Source organism: Cyprinodon tularosa, unplaced genomic scaffold (genome assembly GCF_016077235.1).
Source record: "Cyprinodon tularosa strain WSP-4 unplaced genomic scaffold, ASM1607723v1 ctg14, whole genome shotgun sequence".
NCBI classification, from domain to species: Eukaryota; Metazoa; Chordata; class Actinopteri; order Cyprinodontiformes; family Cyprinodontidae; genus Cyprinodon; species Cyprinodon tularosa.
This window is the reverse complement of record NW_024038220.1, coordinates 1,820,246-1,841,975: the sequence shown is the minus strand read 5'-3', so window position 1 is coordinate 1,841,975 and position 21,730 is coordinate 1,820,246. Positions and strand designations below refer to the sequence as shown.

Below are 21,730 nucleotides of genomic sequence, written 5' to 3'. Positions count from 1 at the left end.
GATTAATTATCTGCTGGTAAAAAATGGGCTCAATTCCAGCAAAACAAACAGGGAGAAAAACAAATCTTTGCTGACATAAGGTTTTCTTTTACATTTGAGAGGTCAAATAAAATAACCACAGAGCTCACCATGTGCTTTGTGTGAAACATGATTTAATTTGTAATGAATGATACAATAAATGACTGATAATACCAGTTCCAGCACAAAAATTAAATGCAAACACTGATTTAAATGCCAACCTGATTAACATGATTGCATCTGACATTACTTTACTTTAAAAGCTACATCATTTTTAAAATGAACATTTTACATGTCGCTGTAAGGGGAAACAATAAGCTGTAAAAAAATAACCTCTTAATCAGTAGAAGTATTTTACCGCTTTTTTCGTCATAAAACTGAAAAGTAACAGATATATTACATTTTTTCATAAAGAAAAAAAAAACTGATGTAGGCAGGAAGAATCCAAATTTAAGGTTGATTTTAAAATGTTAAAAAGGGCATTTGATCTAGCACAACTTAATAAGGAGCACATAGCTTATACCGAAATATGTCTTACATTTATTTAACAAAAAAAGAGCTTAAAATATCAATAAACAGACAGTATTCTCAAAAATACATTTCCCTATGCATATTTTTTTCAGAAACTTTAACAAAAACAAAAAAGGAAAACAAAATACCTAAAAAAATAGGTTTAAACACATAATGACCCAAATGTAAAAGGCAGTTTTTAATATCATACTTTAAAATAATTATAAAAAAAAAAACAAAGCTGTTTTTTCCCCCCTAAATGTGAATGAGGGTAATTTTACACAGGAACAGAAAAAAAAAACTATACAGGGAAACCGTGTGTACAGAGAAAGACATCATTAGTAAATCCTCACACATAAGGTCAAATCCCAACATAAGGGAGAAAAAAAACCCAAAGAGGATGATATTTCCTTTCACATGGGAGATGCTACATCCATGTTCAGAGTAATTGAATCTAAAAATAAAGAGGAAAAAAAAATTAATGCTGATGCCATGCAATGTAACCTTAAATAACGCTGTGATAGAAACGCTTGAGGACAACCAAACCTAATGTTTGTGTTTGCTAAATGCCACTTACCCAAATGGCCTTGATTAGCTTCAGCTTCAGGCGGCATCAGAGACTCCAGAGTGTGAGGCGACATGAGGAACAGGTCACTGGTGTTTCCAGAATTTGTGCTGTAAAGACACACAAACGGGAACAAACTGCATAACACTGCGTATCAAAGATATTCACATAAAAACATTTTTTGTTTGAAACGACTATGGAAATGTTGAACTTAGATCGAAGAGGTTAGATCAGCATTGTCCCACTTTAAGACAAATATTCAAGTTGTTATTCAATCACCAGTCTGCTATTAATACAGTAAATAATCTAATGTTTGGGTCAGTATGCACCATTATTTACACGTTTCTTATGTTTGCAGGCAGATAAAGGGGCAAATATTTGAGTGTAAAACACCTGGAACTGGGGAATATTTGGCTCATTGTGACAACAACTTAAGAATAGGACCAGTTTATCAAGCTGTTAAATTAATTTTCAATTTGCAATCTGTTTAAGTGATACAATGTTAGATTTAATATAAACTCTATATATACTCTTTATTTACAAACCATGTTTATTGGATGTTAAATACGTAAATACGACCACACATTTCTAGTGGATTAAACAAAAGAAACAAACAAAGAATTAGTAAAAACACCTCTTCGTTAAAAAAAAAAAAAAAACTAAATACAGCCACAGTTAATGCAGACGAAAAGTAGAGAATAACTGACCACAAAACACCTTTTTTGTTAGTCCTTTTTTGATAAATCCTAACATGTGAGACTTCTTATGGTTTAAAGCTATGAATTAAAGTTTGCCTTTCTACTCAAATCAGACAGTTTTGTTTAATTAAAGTATCACTTGTTTAGTAAGGAGGTAAAACAAAACTATTTATATTTAAAAAACAAACCAAAAACTTTGTGCAACGTAGACTGCGTTCACCTTGACGATTTAGTCTTAACTACAAAATGTTTTGACACCACCGGTTTAGAGAATTTAGGCGTTCCAAGCGAGGTGCAGCATGCTGACTGGGTTAGATTGAGCGTCTCTCTAGTGAAAGGCATAAATCACTGGATCAAAAAGGTTCCTTAATCTTAAGCTCAACTGACTTGACTTTTGAAATGTTATTGATTTGCATCAAAGTTATCTTTATGGTGCATTCAGACCGAGTGCAGTGTCCGCGGTGAGAACGCTGGATTTGCATATCCTTATGCTAACTGCGCAGAGAAGCGACCGGCGATGAATCCCATGCGGTGACGACGCTCACTGCTCGCTCTCACCTCGCGCTACTAGTTAGAGCTGAGGTGTTGTCAAACAGCAGCTCCGCATGGAGAGAGAGGAGAGGTGATCGGTGAAGTGGAAATGAGCTGAACTTTTCTATGAAATCGCGACACAGCAACCAATCAGGGACTGGTTGTAGGTGAAGCTTTTTACAGTTAAAATGGAATACAGATAAAATAATGTTAAAGGTAGAAATAAGGAACGCTCTCAACAGGTATTTAGATGGGTTTAAAAAAAAAAAAAAAACATTTTGTCTTGAAGAACTGTTAATCATCCTCCCTTACCTCCAGCACCTACCCCAGTCTGTTGCTACCCAATCCCCAGCATTGATGCTTTCTACGTGGGGAGATCTAAAAGGAAGATGACGGAATATTACCATAATCTACTTTTTTCTGTACTTTCCAGGATTTTCGTAAAAATGGATGGTAAACCTAATCCCAAGCCAATTTATAGAGAACCACTTAGCAGCAGTCCGTGAAGTTAACATACAACTGTGCTTTTATTGTGAGGTGCCAACCTTTACCTTTACCTTTACAGTCAATGCTATGGGGTTGCTAGGGGTAACGGCAGGACCAAGAAGGGTCTGGGAGGCTGGTGATGTACTAAATAATAAACCATGATTCCAGCCCCTAAATAAGGAAAACATGCCTGCTGTTATATTAAATGCCAGCACAGGAATGATATGTGAAGTTATGCAATAACTTTATAACAGGAAACAAGCGCAGCACTAATATCTGCTGAGATGGCAAAGTCATCAACCAAAATAGTGAAACTGAAATTACCGAAAAATGATTTCACCTTAAAAGGCAAATCAGCCCAAAGCCGGTTTAACATGCACAAATCAAGTAGCACTAAAAACGTAGGTAATTTTGATTCGAGTTTAACGGGGTATGGTTGACCTCTGGATGACTTAAAAAATATCCAGATTTTTAAAAATGTATTTACCATTTTAACTGCAAAAACCTGTACTGATGAGGCACTAAACATTCAGTCTATTTGCTGAGTTTTTCCACATTGGTGGGGTTTCAGCTTCACGCAGCTGAAACTCCTCCTATTTGATGATGCGTTCCAAATGCGTAAACAATGTGCATCTGAAATGTAGAGTGGTGAACTTCCAGCGGCACTGGCGAAAATCACAGCAGACACCGCGTTTGGTCTGGATGCACCATTAGACATAGCACTATCACTGCGTGGAATCATTGTGCCCTTCTCCCGAAACAAGTGACTGACACAGTGAGTGGTTTTGAATGGAGGGTTATGAAAAAATGTCTGAGAAGCAGGAGGACAAACGAAAGGCATCAACGATCAGTAATGACATGCCATTGATATTGTTAGCATAAAAGAAAAGCTAAATTCTCTAAGCTGAGAGGAGCTTTGTGAGATACATACAAAAATGGAAATTATACAGATGTGATCACTGGAGTAATATCTGTGAAGCACAACTGTATAATAAAATGCAACATAAACATACAACAAAAAAGAGGTAATGAACACACATCCCTACATGCGACCTCCCCCCCATGAGGCCTACCCTGGGAATCCGTTCCCAAGCAGCTCACTGTCTTGCAAGTCCATGAACACGGAGGGACACCTATGGAGACAGGTCAGGATCTGACTGAGAAAACCTCAAAAGCCACCAGCACGCTTTCAAACCTACAAAGCACCACAGTAACACCGGCGGGTATCCTTTATCCCTTAACCTCCACCATTCTTCTAGGTCCTTTTGTCTTTTCCACTCCAAGAAAATTAGTAACTAATTTACAAGGTTCCTTAATCTTAAGCTCAACTGACTTGACTTTTGAAATGTTATTGATTTGCATCAAAGTCATCTTTATGGTGCATTCAGACCGAGTGCAGTGTCCGCGGTGAGAACGCTGGATTTGCATATCCTTATGCTAACTGCGCAGAGAAGCGACCGGCGATGAATCCCATGCGGTGACGACGCTCACTGCTCGCTCTCACCTCGCGCTACTAGTTAGAGCTGAGGTGTTGTCAAACAGCAGCTCCGCATGGAGAGAGAGGAGAGGTGATCGGTGAAGTGGAAATGAGCTGAACTTTTCTATGAAATCGCGACACAGCAACCAATCAGGGACTGGTTGTAGGTGAAGCTTTTTACAGTTAAAATGGAATACAGATAAAATAATGTTAAAGGTAGAAATAAGGAACGCTCTCAACAGGTATTTAGATGGGTTTAAAAAAAAAAAAAAAACATTTTGTCTTGAAGAACTGTTAATCATCCTCCCTTACCTCCAGCACCTACCCCAGTCTGTTGCTACCCAATCCCCAGCATTGATGCTTTCTACGTGGGGAGATCTAAAAGGAAGATGACGGAATATTACCATAATCTACTTTTTTCTGTACTTTCCAGGATTTTCGTAAAAATGGATGGTAAACCTAATCCCAAGCCAATTTATAGAGAACCACTTAGCAGCAGTCCGTGAAGTTAACATACAACTGTGCTTTTATTGTGAGGTGCCAACCTTTACCTTTACCTTTACAGTCAATGCTATGGGGTTGCTAGGGGTAACGGCAGGACCAAGAAGGGTCTGGGAGGCTGGTGATGTACTAAATAATAAACCATGATTCCAGCCCCTAAATAAGGAAAACATGCCTGCTGTTATATTAAATGCCAGCACAGGAATGATATGTGAAGTTATGCAATAACTTTACAACAGGAAACAAGCGCAGCACTAATATCTGCTGAGATGGCAAAGTCATCAACCAAAATAGTGAAACTGAAATTACCGAAAAATGATTTCACCTTAAAAGGCAAATCAGCCCAAAGCCGGTTTAACATGCACAAATCAAGTAGCACTAAAAAAGTAGGTAATTTTGATTCGAGTTTAACGGGGTATGGTTGACCTCTGGATGACTTAAAAAATATCCAGATTTTTAAAAATGTATTTACCATTTTAACTGCAAAAACCTGTACTGATGAGGCACTAAACATTCAGTCTATTTGCTGAGTTTTTCCACATTGGTGGGGTTTCAGCTTCACGCAGCTGAAACTCCTCCTATTTGATGATGCGTTCCAAATGCGTAAACAATGTGCATCTGAAATGTAGAGTGGTGAACTTCCAGCGGCACTGGCGAAAATCACAGCAGACACCGCGTTTGGTCTGGATGCACCATTAGACATAGCACTATCACTGCGTGGAATCATTGTGCCCTTCTCCCGAAACAAGTGACTGACACAGTGAGTGGTTTTGAATGGAGGGTTATGAAAAAATGTCTGAGAAGCAGGAGGACAAACGAAAGGCATCAACGATCAGTAATGACATGCCATTGATATTGTTAGCATAAAAGAAAAGCTAAATTCTCTAAGCTGAGAGGAGCTTTGTGAGATACATACAAAAATGGAAATTATACAGATGTGATCACTGGAGTAATATCTGTGAAGCACAACTGTATAATAAAATGCAACATAAACATACAACAAAAAAGAGGTAATGAACACACATCCCTACATGCGACCTCCCCCCCATGAGGCCTACCCTGGGAATCCGTTCCCAAGCAGCTCACTGTCTTGCAAGTCCATGAACACGGAGGGACACCTATGGAGACAGGTCAGGATCTGACTGAGAAAACCTCAAAAGCCACCAGCACGCTTTCAAACCTACAAAGCACCACAGTAACACCGGCGGGTATCCTTTATCCCTTAACCTCCACCATTCTTCTAGGTCCTTTTGTCTTTTCCACTCCAAGAAAATTAGTAACTAATTTACAACCATTAGTAATTATTACTTATCAACACATTACAGACTAAATTTGCATCAAGTTTTTATATTTACTTTAGGAAGTGATTCAGTTCAGCTCCAAGTTCTGCCATGTACATCTTCCTGGTAAACATATGGAATAGACTTAACAAGAAACCAAAAATAAATAATAATAAAAATAAAGAAAACAGAAGTCCAAAACTACTGGTAGTCCATCTCTGAAAGTTTCTGATAAATTATATTTACAGTACTTTGCAAATATATTTTGTTTTTTGGACTTTTAAATATTGTTTCATATTCTAACTGCAAACTTTTACATATAATGATAATTTCATGTGAAAAATAAAGTAGCAAATGTCTGTGAAAATGTATTGTATTCAGACTCTTCTAATGGGATATATCATTAAACAAAATCCAGTGCAAGCAATGGTCCTCAGAAGTTAACTACTTAGTAAATTCAATCATCCTGAGTGTAATTTATTGCAGTATAAATCAAGCTACTCTATGATGTACGTTAGAGATGGTCAAGAAGCTGCAGGGATTGGGGCAGAGGATCAACTTCCATCAGAGCTACAGCAGAAGTATATTTATCAAAGCGAATTAATTTGTTAAAATAGCCAAATCAAAGTCTAGACCTTATTAAACTCTTCAAAGGCTCATGTCCAAACATATTCTGCAGAGGATTGGACTCAAATGTCAGCAGAGCTGATAGAGCTACATAGGAAAGCTTGCAACCATAACAGCGGAAGGTCATTAAAGTATCGACTTAAGCAGACTGGATGCAAATGCACGCAAAAGGTTTAAAGGAATAGTACACCCAAAACATGATTAGCCTTCATTTTCTACTCACCCCCATGCTGAACAACACTCTGGAGTACTTTTTTGATATCTCAAATGCATCTGGAGATCTGGGAGGCTTCTTGCTGTCTGCTGACATTCAAATAATGGAGGTCTATGGTGACCGAGACAGAAAGGTCCATAAAAGTCCACAAAAACGTGTCAATATTCCTCCATACTGCTCGTCCAACATATTCCAAGTTTCCTGAGTGGGTAGCATCCAGAATTTACTCGAAACGAAGTCATTTAGAATGTTTTTAGAGCATAAACAGTAGTGTATAGGATTTCCTGAAAGCGCGCACATGCGCGTTCACGAGTCTACGGAAGCCGGCAGACCAAACCAGCGCATTCAGCTCGGCAAAGAACTCATGCTCTTCCTCAACACTGAAGTCCTCAGACATTTTTCTTTCGTTGTTTCTTTCTTTGCACAGGTAAACGGCACATTTCTTCTTCTACGCTTGCATTATTGGAAGAGCAGACGCTGAATGCGCACTGGTTTGGTCTGCCGGCTTCCGTAGCTTCATGAACGCGCCGGCGCGCGCTTTCAGGAAATCCTATACACTACTGTTTATGCTCTAAAAACATTCTAAAGGACTTCGTTTCGAGTAAATTCTGGATGCTACCCACTCAGGAAACTTGGAATACATTGGACGAGCAGTATGGAGGAATATTGACACGTTTTTGTGGACTTTTATGGACCTTTCTGTCTCGGGCACAATAGACCTCCATTATTTGAATGTCAGCAGACAGCAAGAAGCCTCCCAGATCTCCAGATGCATTTGAGATATCAAAAAAGTACTCCAGGGTGTTGTTCAGCATGGGGGTGAGTAGAAAATGAAGGCTAATCATGTTTTGGGTGTACTATTCCTTTAAGAACATCCTTTAGCAAGGAATTTGAAAAAAAAAAAACCTTTTTTTTTCTTTCATCTGCTTTTACGAGCAACTTTGTGTTGGTCTGAATCTTGCGGTTTGTGACAACAAGCCCTAATACTTTAATAAGGTCCTGTATTTTGGCTATGTTTAATCAAAACATAAGGGTTTCAGCACTGAGAGTGCAAAGAAATTCTTGCAATTTCGCAGGACGATTATTAAGTTTCTGTTCTGTTTAAAAAAAACAAAAAAAGTTTTCTGTTCACAGCAGAAAATATCAAGATATAAAAGAAAACATCCACGTTGAGTTTGGAAGTTTTCAGGTGAGATGCACTAAAAACGACAGCCAATTATAAGAGCAGAATGATGGGTACTTACGGGGTCACACAGATAAATTTAGTCTTGAGGTATGGCTGGATAGCTGCAAGAGAAAGATAAGTCCTTAGTTAAAACATTGAGCACATAAGACCCCAAACAGGCGGCATTGAAAGCACTTGTTAAAGCTGTGTAGATGCCCTGTAGTGACTTACTGCTCGTCGAGTCTCCTGCCGCCTCAGGCTCATGAGCCGCCTCCGGCCTGCAGTATTTTCCGAAAGCCTCCTCTTTGGTTACATCAGGATAGAGATAAACAAGAGGTGAGACCAAGATATTGGTGGCATCCATGATCTTGTAACTCATGATGATGTCTGCAAAAGACATGCTGCTGAGCTGCTGCTTTGTGTACGGCTCTACGGACTGGATCTGGGTCTTTCCTACAAAATGGACAAAAACGTAAACGTAAAAAGTAATGACAACAAAGTCGGATTATTTCATCACAGGAACGACATAGCGGTTTTTATATGACTCACCTCCAATGTCTTTCTCTACCCACGTAAATGTTATGCCGCCCTCTTTGCTGCTCTCACTGAAGCGCAGAAGAAATGTGCCAGGAGGCTTTGGACTCAGAATGGCTCTCTCTCTCTCCTTACTGATAAAACCCATGATGTATCTGTTAACAGAGAAATCAAATGTCAAACTGCAATTTTAGAGAGTTTATATTGCTTGTCTATATTGTTTCTACATTATAACAGGAAGTGAACAAGTATTTCCAGACACAGCCTGAAGGTATGAGTCTAAACAAAGTGCGACTTCTCACCCTTCATTCCAAAGGGCGAGGATGTACTTCTTCACCAGGTCAATGATGTTGTCCAGCCACACCCAGAAGGAGAAACCTTTTCCGGCCATGTTTTCCTGTAAATGAAAAAGGAAAGAAACTATTTATATAAAGTAAAACAATGAAGGCAGACTGGTCTATTTATAACTGTTAAGTGTAGTACCTTACAGAACTTGGCCCATGTTATTTGGCACCCGGAATAGTTTACGCAAGGCCCTGTATCAAAAGTAACAGAACACTATAAGTATAAAAAGGGACACAGAACATTTTTAGAAACTTTTTTTTTAGCTTGTTTTTTTACCAAGTAGTTTTTCAGCCAGCGTGGTCAGCTGCTCAATGGTCAGGCCTCTCTTAGTGGTTGAAGAGAACTGCCAGCTCAACACCTCAGCCACCTGGTCCCACGTTCCCACCGGAGGCTTGGTGAAGAAGTTCACGTTCTTTAAAAGGAGAAACAGAGTTTTTTTTTTTTTAATGTTTGCCACTTGGAAAAATCAGACCTTTCCCACTAGAGGGTGCTGTCTTACCTTTGGGTGATTAGTTAACATGTTGTACCACAGGATAGAAGCCCAGGCGTTGGGCATCTGGCAAATGTTTGAAATAACAACCACTGGCAGCGAATGAGTCTGTACACAAAGACAGCTTCAGTATTAGTTTCATGTTCGGAAAAAATACTTTCTTTATTCAACTGTATCCCTCCCATTTAGCGTATAAAAAACAGAGATGATCAACTTTTATCTTCTGATGTACCTGCACTTCTCATCCACAAATTTTTACTCAGAATATCTGAATTTAAACAGCTTTTTTTCAGATCATCATACTCCCATAAAAAGACAATGAGAACCCCAGCATTATAGATCTCTCTATCTAGTCAAATCAAAACAGTTAATCCACCCGGATCACAGGGTGTGTGTGCTTTTATAGCATCAAGCAGAGATTGTGTAACAGAAGTAGATTGGTGCAGGGCTCACCTGGGACATACACCTAATTAGTGTTACACCGATACCGATACCAGTATCAGATGGGGCCCAGATACTACCCTAAAATGGTGGTATCGGTATCGGGGAGTACCAACAAATAGGGCACCAATACCATTTTGAGAGCCATACGTTTATTCAACTATTGTCACCCACTCCTGGTAGGCAATATAAATTTCTACTGGATTCACTTTGTATTAGATTTTTTCCTGCTTCACAAAGGTAAGCAGCAGCTTGACAAAGCCATGATGGCAATTATTTTACATTATTATGGTATCGGTATTGGCCGATACTGCACAGCCAGGTATCGGGTATCGGTATCGGGGCCAAAAAATGGCATCGGCGCAACACTACACCTAATATATGAGAGAAAGCTGCTGCTTTGCAAACACATGGACAGTGTTTGCCATATTTGTAACAAACCTCAGAAAACAAAAGTTACCTATGCCCCTACGGTCCTATGAAACCGCAGATGACTGCCAGAGGGTAGTGCTAAAAGCACTGAATGTTCCTTTTACACATGCACAGTTTCAGTGTCACCTTTGAGACCCTGGATGACCACTCAGAAGCTATATATGCAGGTCTTATCACGGCTCTGTTTCTACAGAATCTTCCTGCAGAAGCAAGGACTTCAAGTGATAGAGAATCTCTGGCAGTCACCCTGGATTCATAGAACTGTGGATACATATGTAACTTTTGTTCTATTTCATCACAACTAACCACCAGAGGTTCCAACGGTTGCATTTCCAAATTCTCCCGAGTGGTGCCCGACTTTACACGAGCGAATAAAGTGAATGTGATTGGTCGTTTATTAAGGGGGAGGGATTTTTGTGGCGGAAGGCTCGCAAGCAAGTTTGATTGTAGTCAGTTTCTCGGAAGCATCTTGCTAACCAGCTAGCAACTTACTGCTAGTAGGTTAGAAACGACACCTTTAAGGAACACTATGGACAGAGGAAACATGCAAGAGGAGGAGAGTTTTGTTTCGGAGGTCGTGGATGAGACTCCTGCGTCATATATTTTATACCGTATTTTCACGACCATAAGGCGCACCGGACTAAAAGGCGCACTCTCAGTTATGTGTCCCATTTCTGTATTTAACACACACATAAGGCACACGGACTATAGGGCGCGTTTTTTATATACAGGTACATGTCCTCTCAGGTGGATTTTCCCACTTAAAAACATATTAAAACTACTTTATTCCCACTGATCACAGCAAATAAAGCTGCAAGGTGTATTTATTACAAAGTATTATTCAAACCTGGGAGCTGGCCATGAGAGACACATCGCTGATGACACAGGGCTGTGATTACTCCTCTGATACAATTTATTGACGCATAAATTAACTTAAAACATAGGCAGGATAATAATCTGGATGAACTGACTGCAATGATTAAATTTTCAGGTAGACTTTCTCACTTAAAAAGATTTTAGATTATTTAGATGAAAAAACACCTGCGGAGGTGAGTCCGGATGCGCGGACCAGAGCCTGCTGTTGAATTAAGTTTTCAGGTAGAAAAATAGAGCGGGAGCAAAACTGAGTATGATTGTGCTTTATTCAAGTATTTATTACAAAGTATTAATCAAACCCCTCAAAGTCCTCATCCTCTGTTTCTGAATTAAACAGCTGCGCTAAATCCGACATGCCAGTTTCCCCTTCTTCTTCGTTTATTGACGCATAAATTAACTTAAAACATAGGCAGGATAATAATCTGGATGAGCTGACTGCAATGATTAAATTTTCAGGTGGACTTTCTCACTTAAAAAGATTTAGATTATTTAGATGAAAAAACACCTGCGGAGGTGAGTCCGGATGCGCGGACCAGAGCCTGCTGTTGAATTAAGTTTTCAGGTAGAAAAATAGAGCGGGAGCAAAACTGAGTATGATTGTGCTTTATTCATGTATTTATTACAAAGTATTAATCAAACCCCTCAAAGTCATCATCCTCTGTTTCTGAATTAAACAGCTGCGCTAAATCAGACATGCCAGTTTCCCCTTCTGCGCTGTCAGAGTCACTTTCCGTGCAGCGCGGCTCCTCAGAAATAATTCCTGCTTTTGCAAAAGCTTGAAGAACAGAGCCAGCAGACACGTTATTCCTCGCTGCTTCTGCTGCACCTGCTGGGTCCGGTTCACACCGATGTCAAGCGGTTGAACAGCGAGCACAGGGTTAATTTGTTTCCCCATGTTTTTCACATCAGCTGTGAGATGGGCACGCATGGAGTTACAGATTAATGGTTATGAGTGGAAAAAAAAACAGCTGGTCTCCTTCAGCCACTCTTTCATCATCTCCTCAATGAGGTGGTCTCAAAAGTCGCAGTTACAACACACATAGGGCGCACCGCACCATAGGGCGCACCGCACATTTTGAGGGGGAAAAAAGGCGTTTAAGTGCGCCTTATAGTCGTGAAAATACGGTAATTTAAAGGAGGAAAGCGGGGACGAAGATGTTGTGGAAGAGGACGCCAGGGCGGCAGAAGCTTGGTTTGGTGTAGAAGGCTTACAGTTTGTTTTAGCCCTTGCCTCGCAACGCTGCCAGTTCTGTTAGCTCTACGCCTGTCGAAGACACAGACGTCCATCCCCGTGAACATTAGGATGGAACTCAATGGGAAAGGAAATTATCCTTATTTCTTATTCCTACCATTGCATATATTAGCTACGACATATAATTCAAGATCCTATGACCGTTAAATATGATTGGCTGAATTTAGGTGTACAGGCTGATGTATAACTAACTGGCCTGCATAAGATAACGAAGAAAAAAAAATTTTTAAGACAGGATTTTTTTTTTTTTTTTTTAAATAGAAATTTTCTAAATATGACTTCCCTACAACTTTTAAGCTTGGACACACAAGCCTGCATGGAAACAGATTTCCTTTCACAGTAGGAAGAAAATAATGTACATTTACCAAAACCATCTGGAATAGCATAGTCTGGGTGTGAAAGGCATTAAATGTATGCTCGTCTTTAAAGTTCTGACTTTCCAGATGTACCGTCTGCTGTTCTGGTATCAAAAACAGACACTGGATTTGATCTACCCTACATTTGGGGGGAGGTTATTATAACAATTGGCATGAATGGTTGTTAAAATTTAACTGACAAAAGGTTGGTGACTTTCTTAGAAATAAAATACCCAGTAACAATCACAACCTGGTTTAAAATACAAACCTAAAAATATTTTCCTTTAAACCCTCTGAGCATTTCATATTTTCTATATCTAATTTTTTAAAGGTGCCGACAGCATAAGTTCCATCTTATTTATACCATTTTTACATAGCAGCAAACAGAAATGTCTACACGGCATTGAGAACACTTTTGGGTTATTCTAACCTCAGTGGTGCCAATGAGGTCAAAACTGCTATTATTGGTAAAGTCAATTTTATGAAATTGCACGTTTAAAGCATATGTGGAACAATTATGGAGAATATTTGTGTTTCTTAAGACATAAATCAGACATTAATTCCTATATTTCAGCTGACTTTTAATGAATGTCTCCCCAGATCTGGAAACAAACAGCAGCTACTCACCTCTAGATCTATCTTAAGGCCCTGGTGATAGACCTCCGTCTCAAACGTGATAAGATGGAGTTCCTCTGTTACAATGAGAGAGGCCTAGAGAAAAATAAATAATCCATATGATTAAAACCAAGTACACCAAACTTCAACAGGAGTCATTTTGATGGATGTTCCTGAATGTGAGACTTACATCACTGTTGGTCCGGCCGCCGTTGCCACACCTCTGTTCTCGCAGAGTCTGCAGCACACAAGAAGTCAGCTCAGCAGATCACTTTCCAATCACTTCAATTTAACAGCTTAGAGATTTGCTTTCCATAACTTACCAAGTGTTTAAACTCTGCTGAAAGGCTGCCGTTGTTGGATTCCTCCATGTTCATGACTTTTGTGTTTGTGCCGAGAATATTAAACTTTCGAGACCTAGACGAAGAAAAAAAGAAAAAGGAGATTTAGCGTAATTTCTTCTGATACAAAAGATTAAAGATGTTTTTCCTCAGCTTACCCTCTAATTGCAGCCACATCCCCAGATTCCCTGAGAAAAGAAAGGGTTCAATCAGTAAAGCCTTTAATTGTCCTTCAGTAAAATAACTATTTGTGAGACTACAATCAGCAGAACGATAGGGAAAGAAGAATTAATGAATCAATCGCAAAAACTCACTTGTCAATGCAAACTTTAATCTTCAGTTGGTAATTGAGTTCAGGAAACTTTACAAGCAACCTTGAAAAAAACGAAGCAAAAAGAAACGGGAAGAAGGTTATCCTTATGTCGAGCTGTAAATTACTTTTCTTATTTTCATGTTTTAATATGTAAAACAGAAATAAATAAATGTGTAGAATTGAGGTGATATTTGTGATGCAGTTCTGAATCTTACCTGACTTTTGTTGTGAACTGCACTCCTGTTTTGATGACCAGCGGTCTGTCCGGATGCATGGGCATGCAAGGCTGTCTTTCAACCACAAAGGCGCTAAAAGTAAAACATTTCCAGGATGTCTTTTTATAGCAAATATCATTAAGAGCATACAAAAGCATTCTATTCAAGTAACAAGATGTTATCCCTGTTGCTAACTAAATAAAACACTACCTCTTCATGAGGTTTCTGAACAGGTCCACTATCTTCTCCTCCAAAGCTGGCCGGTGCTGAATGATGGGGTCTCCCTTGTAGGACACTTTCTGTTGAAGTTCCTCCAGTTTCTTAATCTGTTGACGGATCTGGAGTTGGGACTCAGCCAAGGATGTGATCCTGATTAGAAAATGAGTTGAAGGTATAAAATTTTATGAGGCAAATACAACTTGTTTAAGGTGAAGGTAAATAATAAAACAGAACACAGTGAGCTTGACTAATTCATTTCATTTAAAAAGACAGAGGTCAAATCTGTGTGAACTTTTAATTCAATTCAATTCAGTTTATTTATATAGCGCCAATTCACAACACATGTCATCTCGAGGCACTTTACAGTTCAACCAGATCATACAGTCAAATTAATACAAAGCTATCTATCTAAGGAAAACCAGTTGATTGCATTGACTCATTGACTCCTCAGCAATCCCTCACACTAAGCATGCTTGTAGCGACAGTGGAGAGGAAAAACTCCCCTTTAACAGGAAGAAACGCCCAGCAGAACCAGGCTGGAGATTTTATAGGAATGACAATGCTTTTTAGTGTAGCTTAATTTAGTTAGGTACCATGTTTCAAGGCGATCGAGGCAAATGTTAGGTGGACCTCCAATGCAGGCAATTTGTTGTCTTCTCTTCCAATCTGCAAGTTCCTCATCAGTTAGATTCTTCTGCACATAATCCATAGCTGTCAGAAGACCTCCCATTTCTGTCACGATTTGCTATAAAATCAACAGAACACTCATTAAACAAGGGTTTAAAAGGACACTAGCGCTCTGTGGTCCAGACATGCGTTAATTTTTTTACATTATTAGGGTAAAACAAATATAGCAAACATGTTTTTGCTTTCAACTCTCGATATGAGTGAAAACAGCCCTACCCTCCTGAGCTGGTCCAGGGCACTCAGCATTTGCTCAAGCTGAGCCATCTTCTGTCTTGTAGCAGCTGCCTGGCTGTTTCCATTGAGGTCCTGGGACAACTCTGAAGAGACAACAAACATGTAGTCCATCAGATAAAGAGTTACATTTATAAGGACCTATCAACAGCCATGTTAAAGCTGATAGGGTAACATTTAAAACATACCCCCTTGACTTTTCAAGGTTTTGTAGTTAAAGTCAAAATCATCTTGGAGGTTTTCAAGCATTTTCATCTTCTGTTCCATATCCTGTTGGAAGAAAATAATATATTTCAGATAATTTATCACAGATAAAACAACTTTAGGTGGTTTTAAGGCTGTGTTTTAAGATGTTAAATAATTATGCCTTTATACAAATATGACTGTTTTCACACCAGGATAGTCTGGGCGACTCAGCTGCTCTGGGTTCACTTATAGACTCCATGTTTAACATAAAACAAAACCAGTTAAACAGTGTGAAACTGTTACAACAGTTGCTCGTTGAGGGTGCTACAGTAAGAACCGGCCTGGTGTGAGAAGCTGCTGGGAATGACATGCCCTTTTAACATTTATTATAAATGATATGCTCCTATTACTAACTCTAATTCAAACAAACAGTGTCCAAAATTAAATATCCTAAAATAAATACAGAAATAAATAAATGCTCAATAAATAAATACGCATACAATTAATTGCCCCCAAAAATACAATAAACAAATAAATGTGGGTAGAAATTAAATTATAAAGTGAGACATAAATGTATGAATCTCTTTTAATTAGCTTCTTTGTTTTTTCGCCTTTGTATTAATTACCTTATTTATTTATTGTCAATTATAATCTTCAACTTTATTTATTACTTATTTTTTTAAGTATTTATTTATGTGCATGTGATAATATTTTTGTGTTTTATTCTTTTTTGTATTTTTTACCCTATTTAGTTCTTCAACACTATTTCTCCCTGTCGTTTTTACATTTCTGTATGCATTTCTGCCTCCTTATGCAAATGAGGAGGGGTGGGTCTTAGAGGGTCAACTTCCCTCTAAATAAAACAGACAAAAATATTACAGCATGCACACACATATATTTTAAAGTAATAAATAAATAAAGTAATTATAACAAAGGCAAATAAGTGAAGAAGCTAATTAAAAGAGATTGATACACTGTATAATTTAATTTCTAACTTCATTTATTTGTTTATTGCATTTTTGGGGGGGGCAATTAATTGTATGCTTATTTATTTATTGAGCGTTTATTTATTTTTAAAAGTGGCAGAGTTGGTTCTCCACAGAATGATGCAATAGAAGAGCAGAAAATTTTAATTGTGACCCGTAAGAATGTCATTAAGTATATCTGAAATGTAGTTTATAGAAATAATTCATTCCTGCAGAGAATTTGTTTAAAATCTCCCTTGAACACTAAATATTAAAATTGCTTGCCATACGCCATGAAGCCATCTATCCAGCATGTTACAGAGGTATGATGTTACAGGATAAATAAAGATGGATGACAGACTCGGACATAATACTAAGGTTAAAAAGACAATGACGGGGGATTTATAAGCTTTAAGTTCAAATGTATATTCATGTTCACCTGCTTGGTCAAAGCTTTATAATTTGCACTAACAGAGCAGATTACTAACAAAATAAACCATGGTCTGTTTATAAAGCACACAGAAAAGTCTGCAACAACTGTGGCTGAAAAGTGGGGACACACCTGCACGCGCTTTCTGATGTCCTGAAGGTTGTGCTCCAGTATCTGCTGCTTTTCTGTCACTACTGTTCCAGTGGGATGGGCTGCTTGGCCATCCTGTCATAAAAATAAATATAATCAATAATGATTAAATAAATAACCCTACTCTCTGAAGCTGGGTACAGACATATACCTGTGTAGTAGAGGTGGCAGTCTGCAACAGTCTCTGTTCCTCCCACAAACAGCGGGCAACAATGCGTGCAATTTCCATGGGCTTCTCCAAATATTTACTTTGCAGATGCTGTTTAATCCTGCGTAGGTTGTGCTGATAGAGTACATTATTCTCCTGCAGAAAACGGCTATACTGCTGGTCTATTTCACCGAGGAGGTTGTGGAACACCAGTGTGGCATGTGATTCCTTGTTGGCAGCATAAGCCCTAGTGAAAAAAATTTATAAAATAAAACACAGATCAGGTTTTACCCACTTCTAATGAAACCTAACCAGCTTTCAAATAAACAGGAAAACATTACAAGTATATGAGGCGGAAAGTAACATTTTATTAAAACATAAATTATGTAATATATTGCATTTGGGTAATTTTGTAGAACTTTTAGTAGAATCAAGGAAAAAAAAAAATTTCACTGCTTTATGTGTTGTAAGCTAATAAGAAATAATGGTTCCTTTGTAGTAAAGAAGGATGATATGTATAAAGTGCTCTAGTGTAATATGCTTAATCAGCAATAAGGAAAGAGGAAAAAAACCAAAGATCTGAATAATTCTCACCAGTCCTGACTCTCAATCCACGGGGCAAGGAACTGCCGTAGCTCCATAGGGAAGCTGTCGCTGTAAAGGTGGTAGAGTTGCTCCAGATACCTGGTCTCCAGCTGCTGTAACTGGTTCCACTGGGCCATCCTGAAACACGATGCTTCTGAAATGACACACCGAAAAAGTTGCAACAACCACGAAAGCAGGATAGCCAAAGCAATACACATATCTGACAAGAAACAAGAACATGCCTCAACAGAACATATCTCCCGGTTATCGGCAGGAAATGGCTAAACGCAGCGTTTGCTCTGAAAACGATGACAGGTTGTATGGGGCCTCCTTCTTAGCAAACTCGCTTCCTGTGCAGTGAAAAGCTGAGCTTCCAACAAGAAATATAGGCGGTCTTGATCAGCTGTATGCTCTCCAAGCAGATTAGAGTTAAGATCTCTGACCAAAGTTTTGCCCCGATGCTGCTTTCTGGAAACAACCAAAAACCACACTTCCTTTTCTTAGTTATCTTGAACCTAGTGAGTGTATGGACTTGAAACTATAGAATCACTTTCCTTTATCTGATAAAGCATGGACCTAAAAAGACCGGTTTCGATTTTTTCACGTTTTACCTAGAAAGTGCAACTTTAGCCACATTTTTAAAGCACCTGCAGACAAAGACCGGTGTTACACATCGGGTCTATCTAGCGGGGTCTTGCGGCTTCTCTTTTAGCCAGAACCAGGCTAACCTGGAGGTTAAAAAAAAGGAGAGATCTTTTGATTGGCTGTTATTGCGCTGAAAAGTGTTGTACCGGTAAAACGAGTGTGTACATGAACAGGTTACCAGTAAATGAACGGTCACGAATAACCAGTTTTTCAATTGCATAACAGAAACGTGTCTAATAAAGTATGCAGGAAAAAATTCAGAGTAATCGAGTCAAAAAAAGATCCTTAGTCACTGATGAAATTGTTGTAATATCGGTGTAATTACAATAAACTGCAAGTTATCCACAACACTAATGGGAGTGTTTAGATGTGAAAGTATGTAATTAATTATCGGAACAGGTCAGAGGTATCATTATTAGCACCTTTACAATAAATAATATACTGTAAGGGAAACAACCTTATATAACACACTGCATGAGCATAGGGGTTACGTTTGGATCAAATTAGTCATCTGGTGTCTGAATTAACAAAGGACAGTTCAAAATGAAACTAAAATCTTCAGATTTTTTTATTTGCGTCTCAAGAAACAATAAACTGATACAGATGTAGAGGGATTTTTTCCCCCCACTCCACCCATATCAGTTGTCTCCCAATTATCAAGACTTTCATACGACCTTTGTTCCTCTTTCACTAGCACATAGAAAAGATGCTTCATGATGTGAATTTCTGGGCAAGTGAAACCACCAAGAGCATCACTTCAAAGAACTAGTTACCCTCACCACCAAAACAATGACAAGTCTTTCAACTTTCTAAAATTACAGACATCTTCCCCACTTTGTATTATTGTAACCTAATATCGATCCTAATAATTCTTACTTCAGTATGTTCACTGCCTTTTACTAACCTATGTAGGAATATACAGACATATGGGGAGGGTCTCATAAGGGTGATAAATAATTCAGTGTGTACAATCACAGAGAGAAAAAACATCAGGGTTTCATTTTTAGCAGGCATCTAAAAGACAATAATAGTCTGGGTCAAAAGGGTAAAGCACACAAACCCTGGTTTGTATGGATCATAAGTGAAAAGAAACACTTGTACCTTCAATTATATAATTAGATCTAATTCACCTAAAACAATTTATCCACAATAATCGGCCATTTAAGGTCAGGTATTTCTATGTAGCCGTCTAATATCTGGAAACAGCCCGCCTCTTACTGGTAAAAGCACATTGGGATTCTTTAAACAATATCAGTGATATTCCAGGAACTACTTCCGTGAACAAAGAAAACCATAAACACGCAAAGGTTCCAGTTTTTTCTTTGTTTTTTTTTGTTTTTAATCTTAAACCGAATGTAAACGCACTAAAAACAAAGAGTCTGTTGATTATTTGACATCTAAAACAGTCAATCGATGTTTGTAAACGTCTGTTTTTTTCTGAAATAAATAAACCGTGATGTTATCAGACACTTTGGCCCGCAGATGACATGGAGATGGGCGTGACAAACCATCAAGGCATAATCCAATTTAAGATTAATTTGATCTAAATATGATCCTTATTACTTTTCTTCAATTTTAGCCGTCCAAATATCAGTTTTAGATAATAACGCGTGTCAAAATCTCGAAAATAAAATAACACGTGTTTTCACAGTAAAGTTAGTGGATCTAAAATATAAAAATAAAGGAAAGAGGGGAAAAACGCTTAACTTATGTAACACTGCGGACGCAGAAAATGTTTCCACACCGAATAACCGATGACCTAGTTGCTGTGCAGTACTTTTAGCAGGGTAGCAATAGAGCTAGCTAAGCATTCTGTTACAAATAACCCGGGACTAAACCATACCGGAGAAGATTTCGCTTCCCAGAATTTATTTTGTAATAAAGAAAAAAAGAAATGCAGAAGTCAACTGATGGTCCCTTACCTCGGTCGTTGTCACTTCTGCGAAAGTTTCTCCGACGAAAACCGTTAACTCCAGACTATATACACTGACAATAGCTGCCAGTTAAGTCCTGTACGTTAAAAAAATAACGAACAACCATAAATGAGAGTTGGAATTTACAGAATATATCTATTGATTTTCTCTCCCCAACACGAGAAAACTCTCCGACGCAACTACTAAGCGCCCAACCCATCAAACCGACTGCAGTTGCGCCAGCCAAACATATCACAGTTTCCTCATTACTGTCAGCAAGGTTCTCCAATCCTGAAGGAGCCTTTCTTCTACAGCCAATAGGAAAGCGTCTTTTGCAGAAAAGAGGCGGGACTAAATAGCAGGCTAGGTTGAGCTCCCTATGTTTATTGCTGCCTGAACTGTGCTCTTCCGCCAAAGTCACCCTCCCAGGTTGAAGACCATATTTAGGCTTAAACATTGGACTGTCCCGGAGGGAGGCTGAACCATTTAGCAGAACAGCCAGCCTGGAAGTCATCTGAGTTACTGGCAAATGCTGTCGTCATCGAGGTTAATAACACAAGGGCCTTTCTCTATTGATCTAGGAGACTTAAAATTAATTAATAGATACGTGAATACGTCTTCAGAGTTCGCGGATAGAATAAACAACTAAACGGAAGCACGAGTTATATTAGATAACGCTTCTGTGTCTCAAATAAACTAGATGTCATTTAGAAAATGAAGGATCATATTCATAATTAAGTTATTTTATTTATATTAGCGTTTCAAAACGATATTTAACATAAAAGAAGTCAGTATTAATAAAACACACTTATTTGTGTATTCAGCATTAGTGAATTATTATCACATTCTTTAGCTGTGCCATGCTGCATTTAAAAGTAGTTATGAATAAGGCAAAGTATCCAATGTGTCAAAACAATACCTTCACAATCCTAACCTTAAATCACATAGTTTTAATTTTGTCAACGGTTAAAGATAAAAATAAGTATCTAATCATATTAATAAAACACAAATATATGTTTATTCAGCATTAGTGATTCATAATAACATTTTTTAGCCGTGCAAGGCTAGATTTAAAGATATAGTTTTGAACAAGGCAAAGTATCCAATGTGTAAAACAACAATACTTTCTCAATCCTAACCTTAAATCACATAGTTTTAGTTTTGTCAGTGGTTGAAGATAAATATGATACCTATCTAATCATACATAATAACTTATTATTTAATTATTCATAACAACTCCTATTAATTCTGCTTCACCATGAAACAATTGCTTATACTTATAATATCAC

The 21,730-nt window shown here is 38.2% G+C and overlaps 1 protein-coding gene across 7 annotated transcripts; it reads right to left on the bottom strand.

Annotated features, from left to right (window-relative positions):
- Positions 1–135: 135 nt before the first annotated feature.
- On the bottom strand, positions 136–20,676 carry stat3 (signal transducer and activator of transcription 3 (acute-phase response factor)). Of its 7 annotated transcripts, none has more exons than XM_038278298.1 (25): positions 20,451–20,676; positions 17,893–18,037; positions 17,302–17,545; positions 17,133–17,225; positions 15,608–15,689; positions 15,405–15,505; positions 15,095–15,246; positions 14,493–14,651; positions 14,283–14,375; positions 14,069–14,128; positions 13,913–13,942; positions 13,737–13,830; positions 13,604–13,651; positions 13,426–13,509; positions 9,451–9,549; positions 9,228–9,363; positions 9,090–9,142; positions 8,909–9,003; positions 8,622–8,761; positions 8,304–8,525; positions 8,152–8,194; positions 6,142–6,189; positions 5,845–5,904; positions 1,106–1,203; positions 136–982 (listed from the first exon to the last, which is right to left on the bottom strand). In XM_038278298.1, the coding sequence occupies exons 2-25, from the start codon at positions 18,018–18,020 to the stop codon at positions 942–944; spliced, it is 2,403 nt and encodes an 800-aa protein (XP_038134226.1). In that variant the 5' UTR covers positions 18,021–18,037; positions 20,451–20,676; the 3' UTR covers positions 136–941. The 7 variants fall into 7 exon arrangements, with proteins under 7 accessions (XP_038134226.1, XP_038134224.1, XP_038134229.1 ...); XM_038278296.1 differs by lacking the exon at positions 5,845–5,904 and adding an exon at positions 3,882–3,941; XM_038278301.1 differs by lacking the exon at positions 5,845–5,904.
- Positions 20,677–21,730: the final 1,054 nt, after the last annotated feature.

Coding starts and splice junctions, on each gene's coding strand:
- stat3 (XM_038278298.1), bottom strand. CDS start 18,020: ATGGCCCAGTGGAACCAGTTACAGCAGCTGGAGACCAGGTATCTGGAG. Junction 9,364..9,450: donor TGTTAACTAATCACCCAAAG/GTAAGACAGCAC, acceptor CTCCTTTTAAAG/AACGTGAACTTCTTCACCAA. Junction 9,143..9,227: donor GCTGGCTGAAAAACTACTTG/GTAAAAAAACAA, acceptor CTTTTGATACAG/GGCCTTGCGTAAACTATTCC.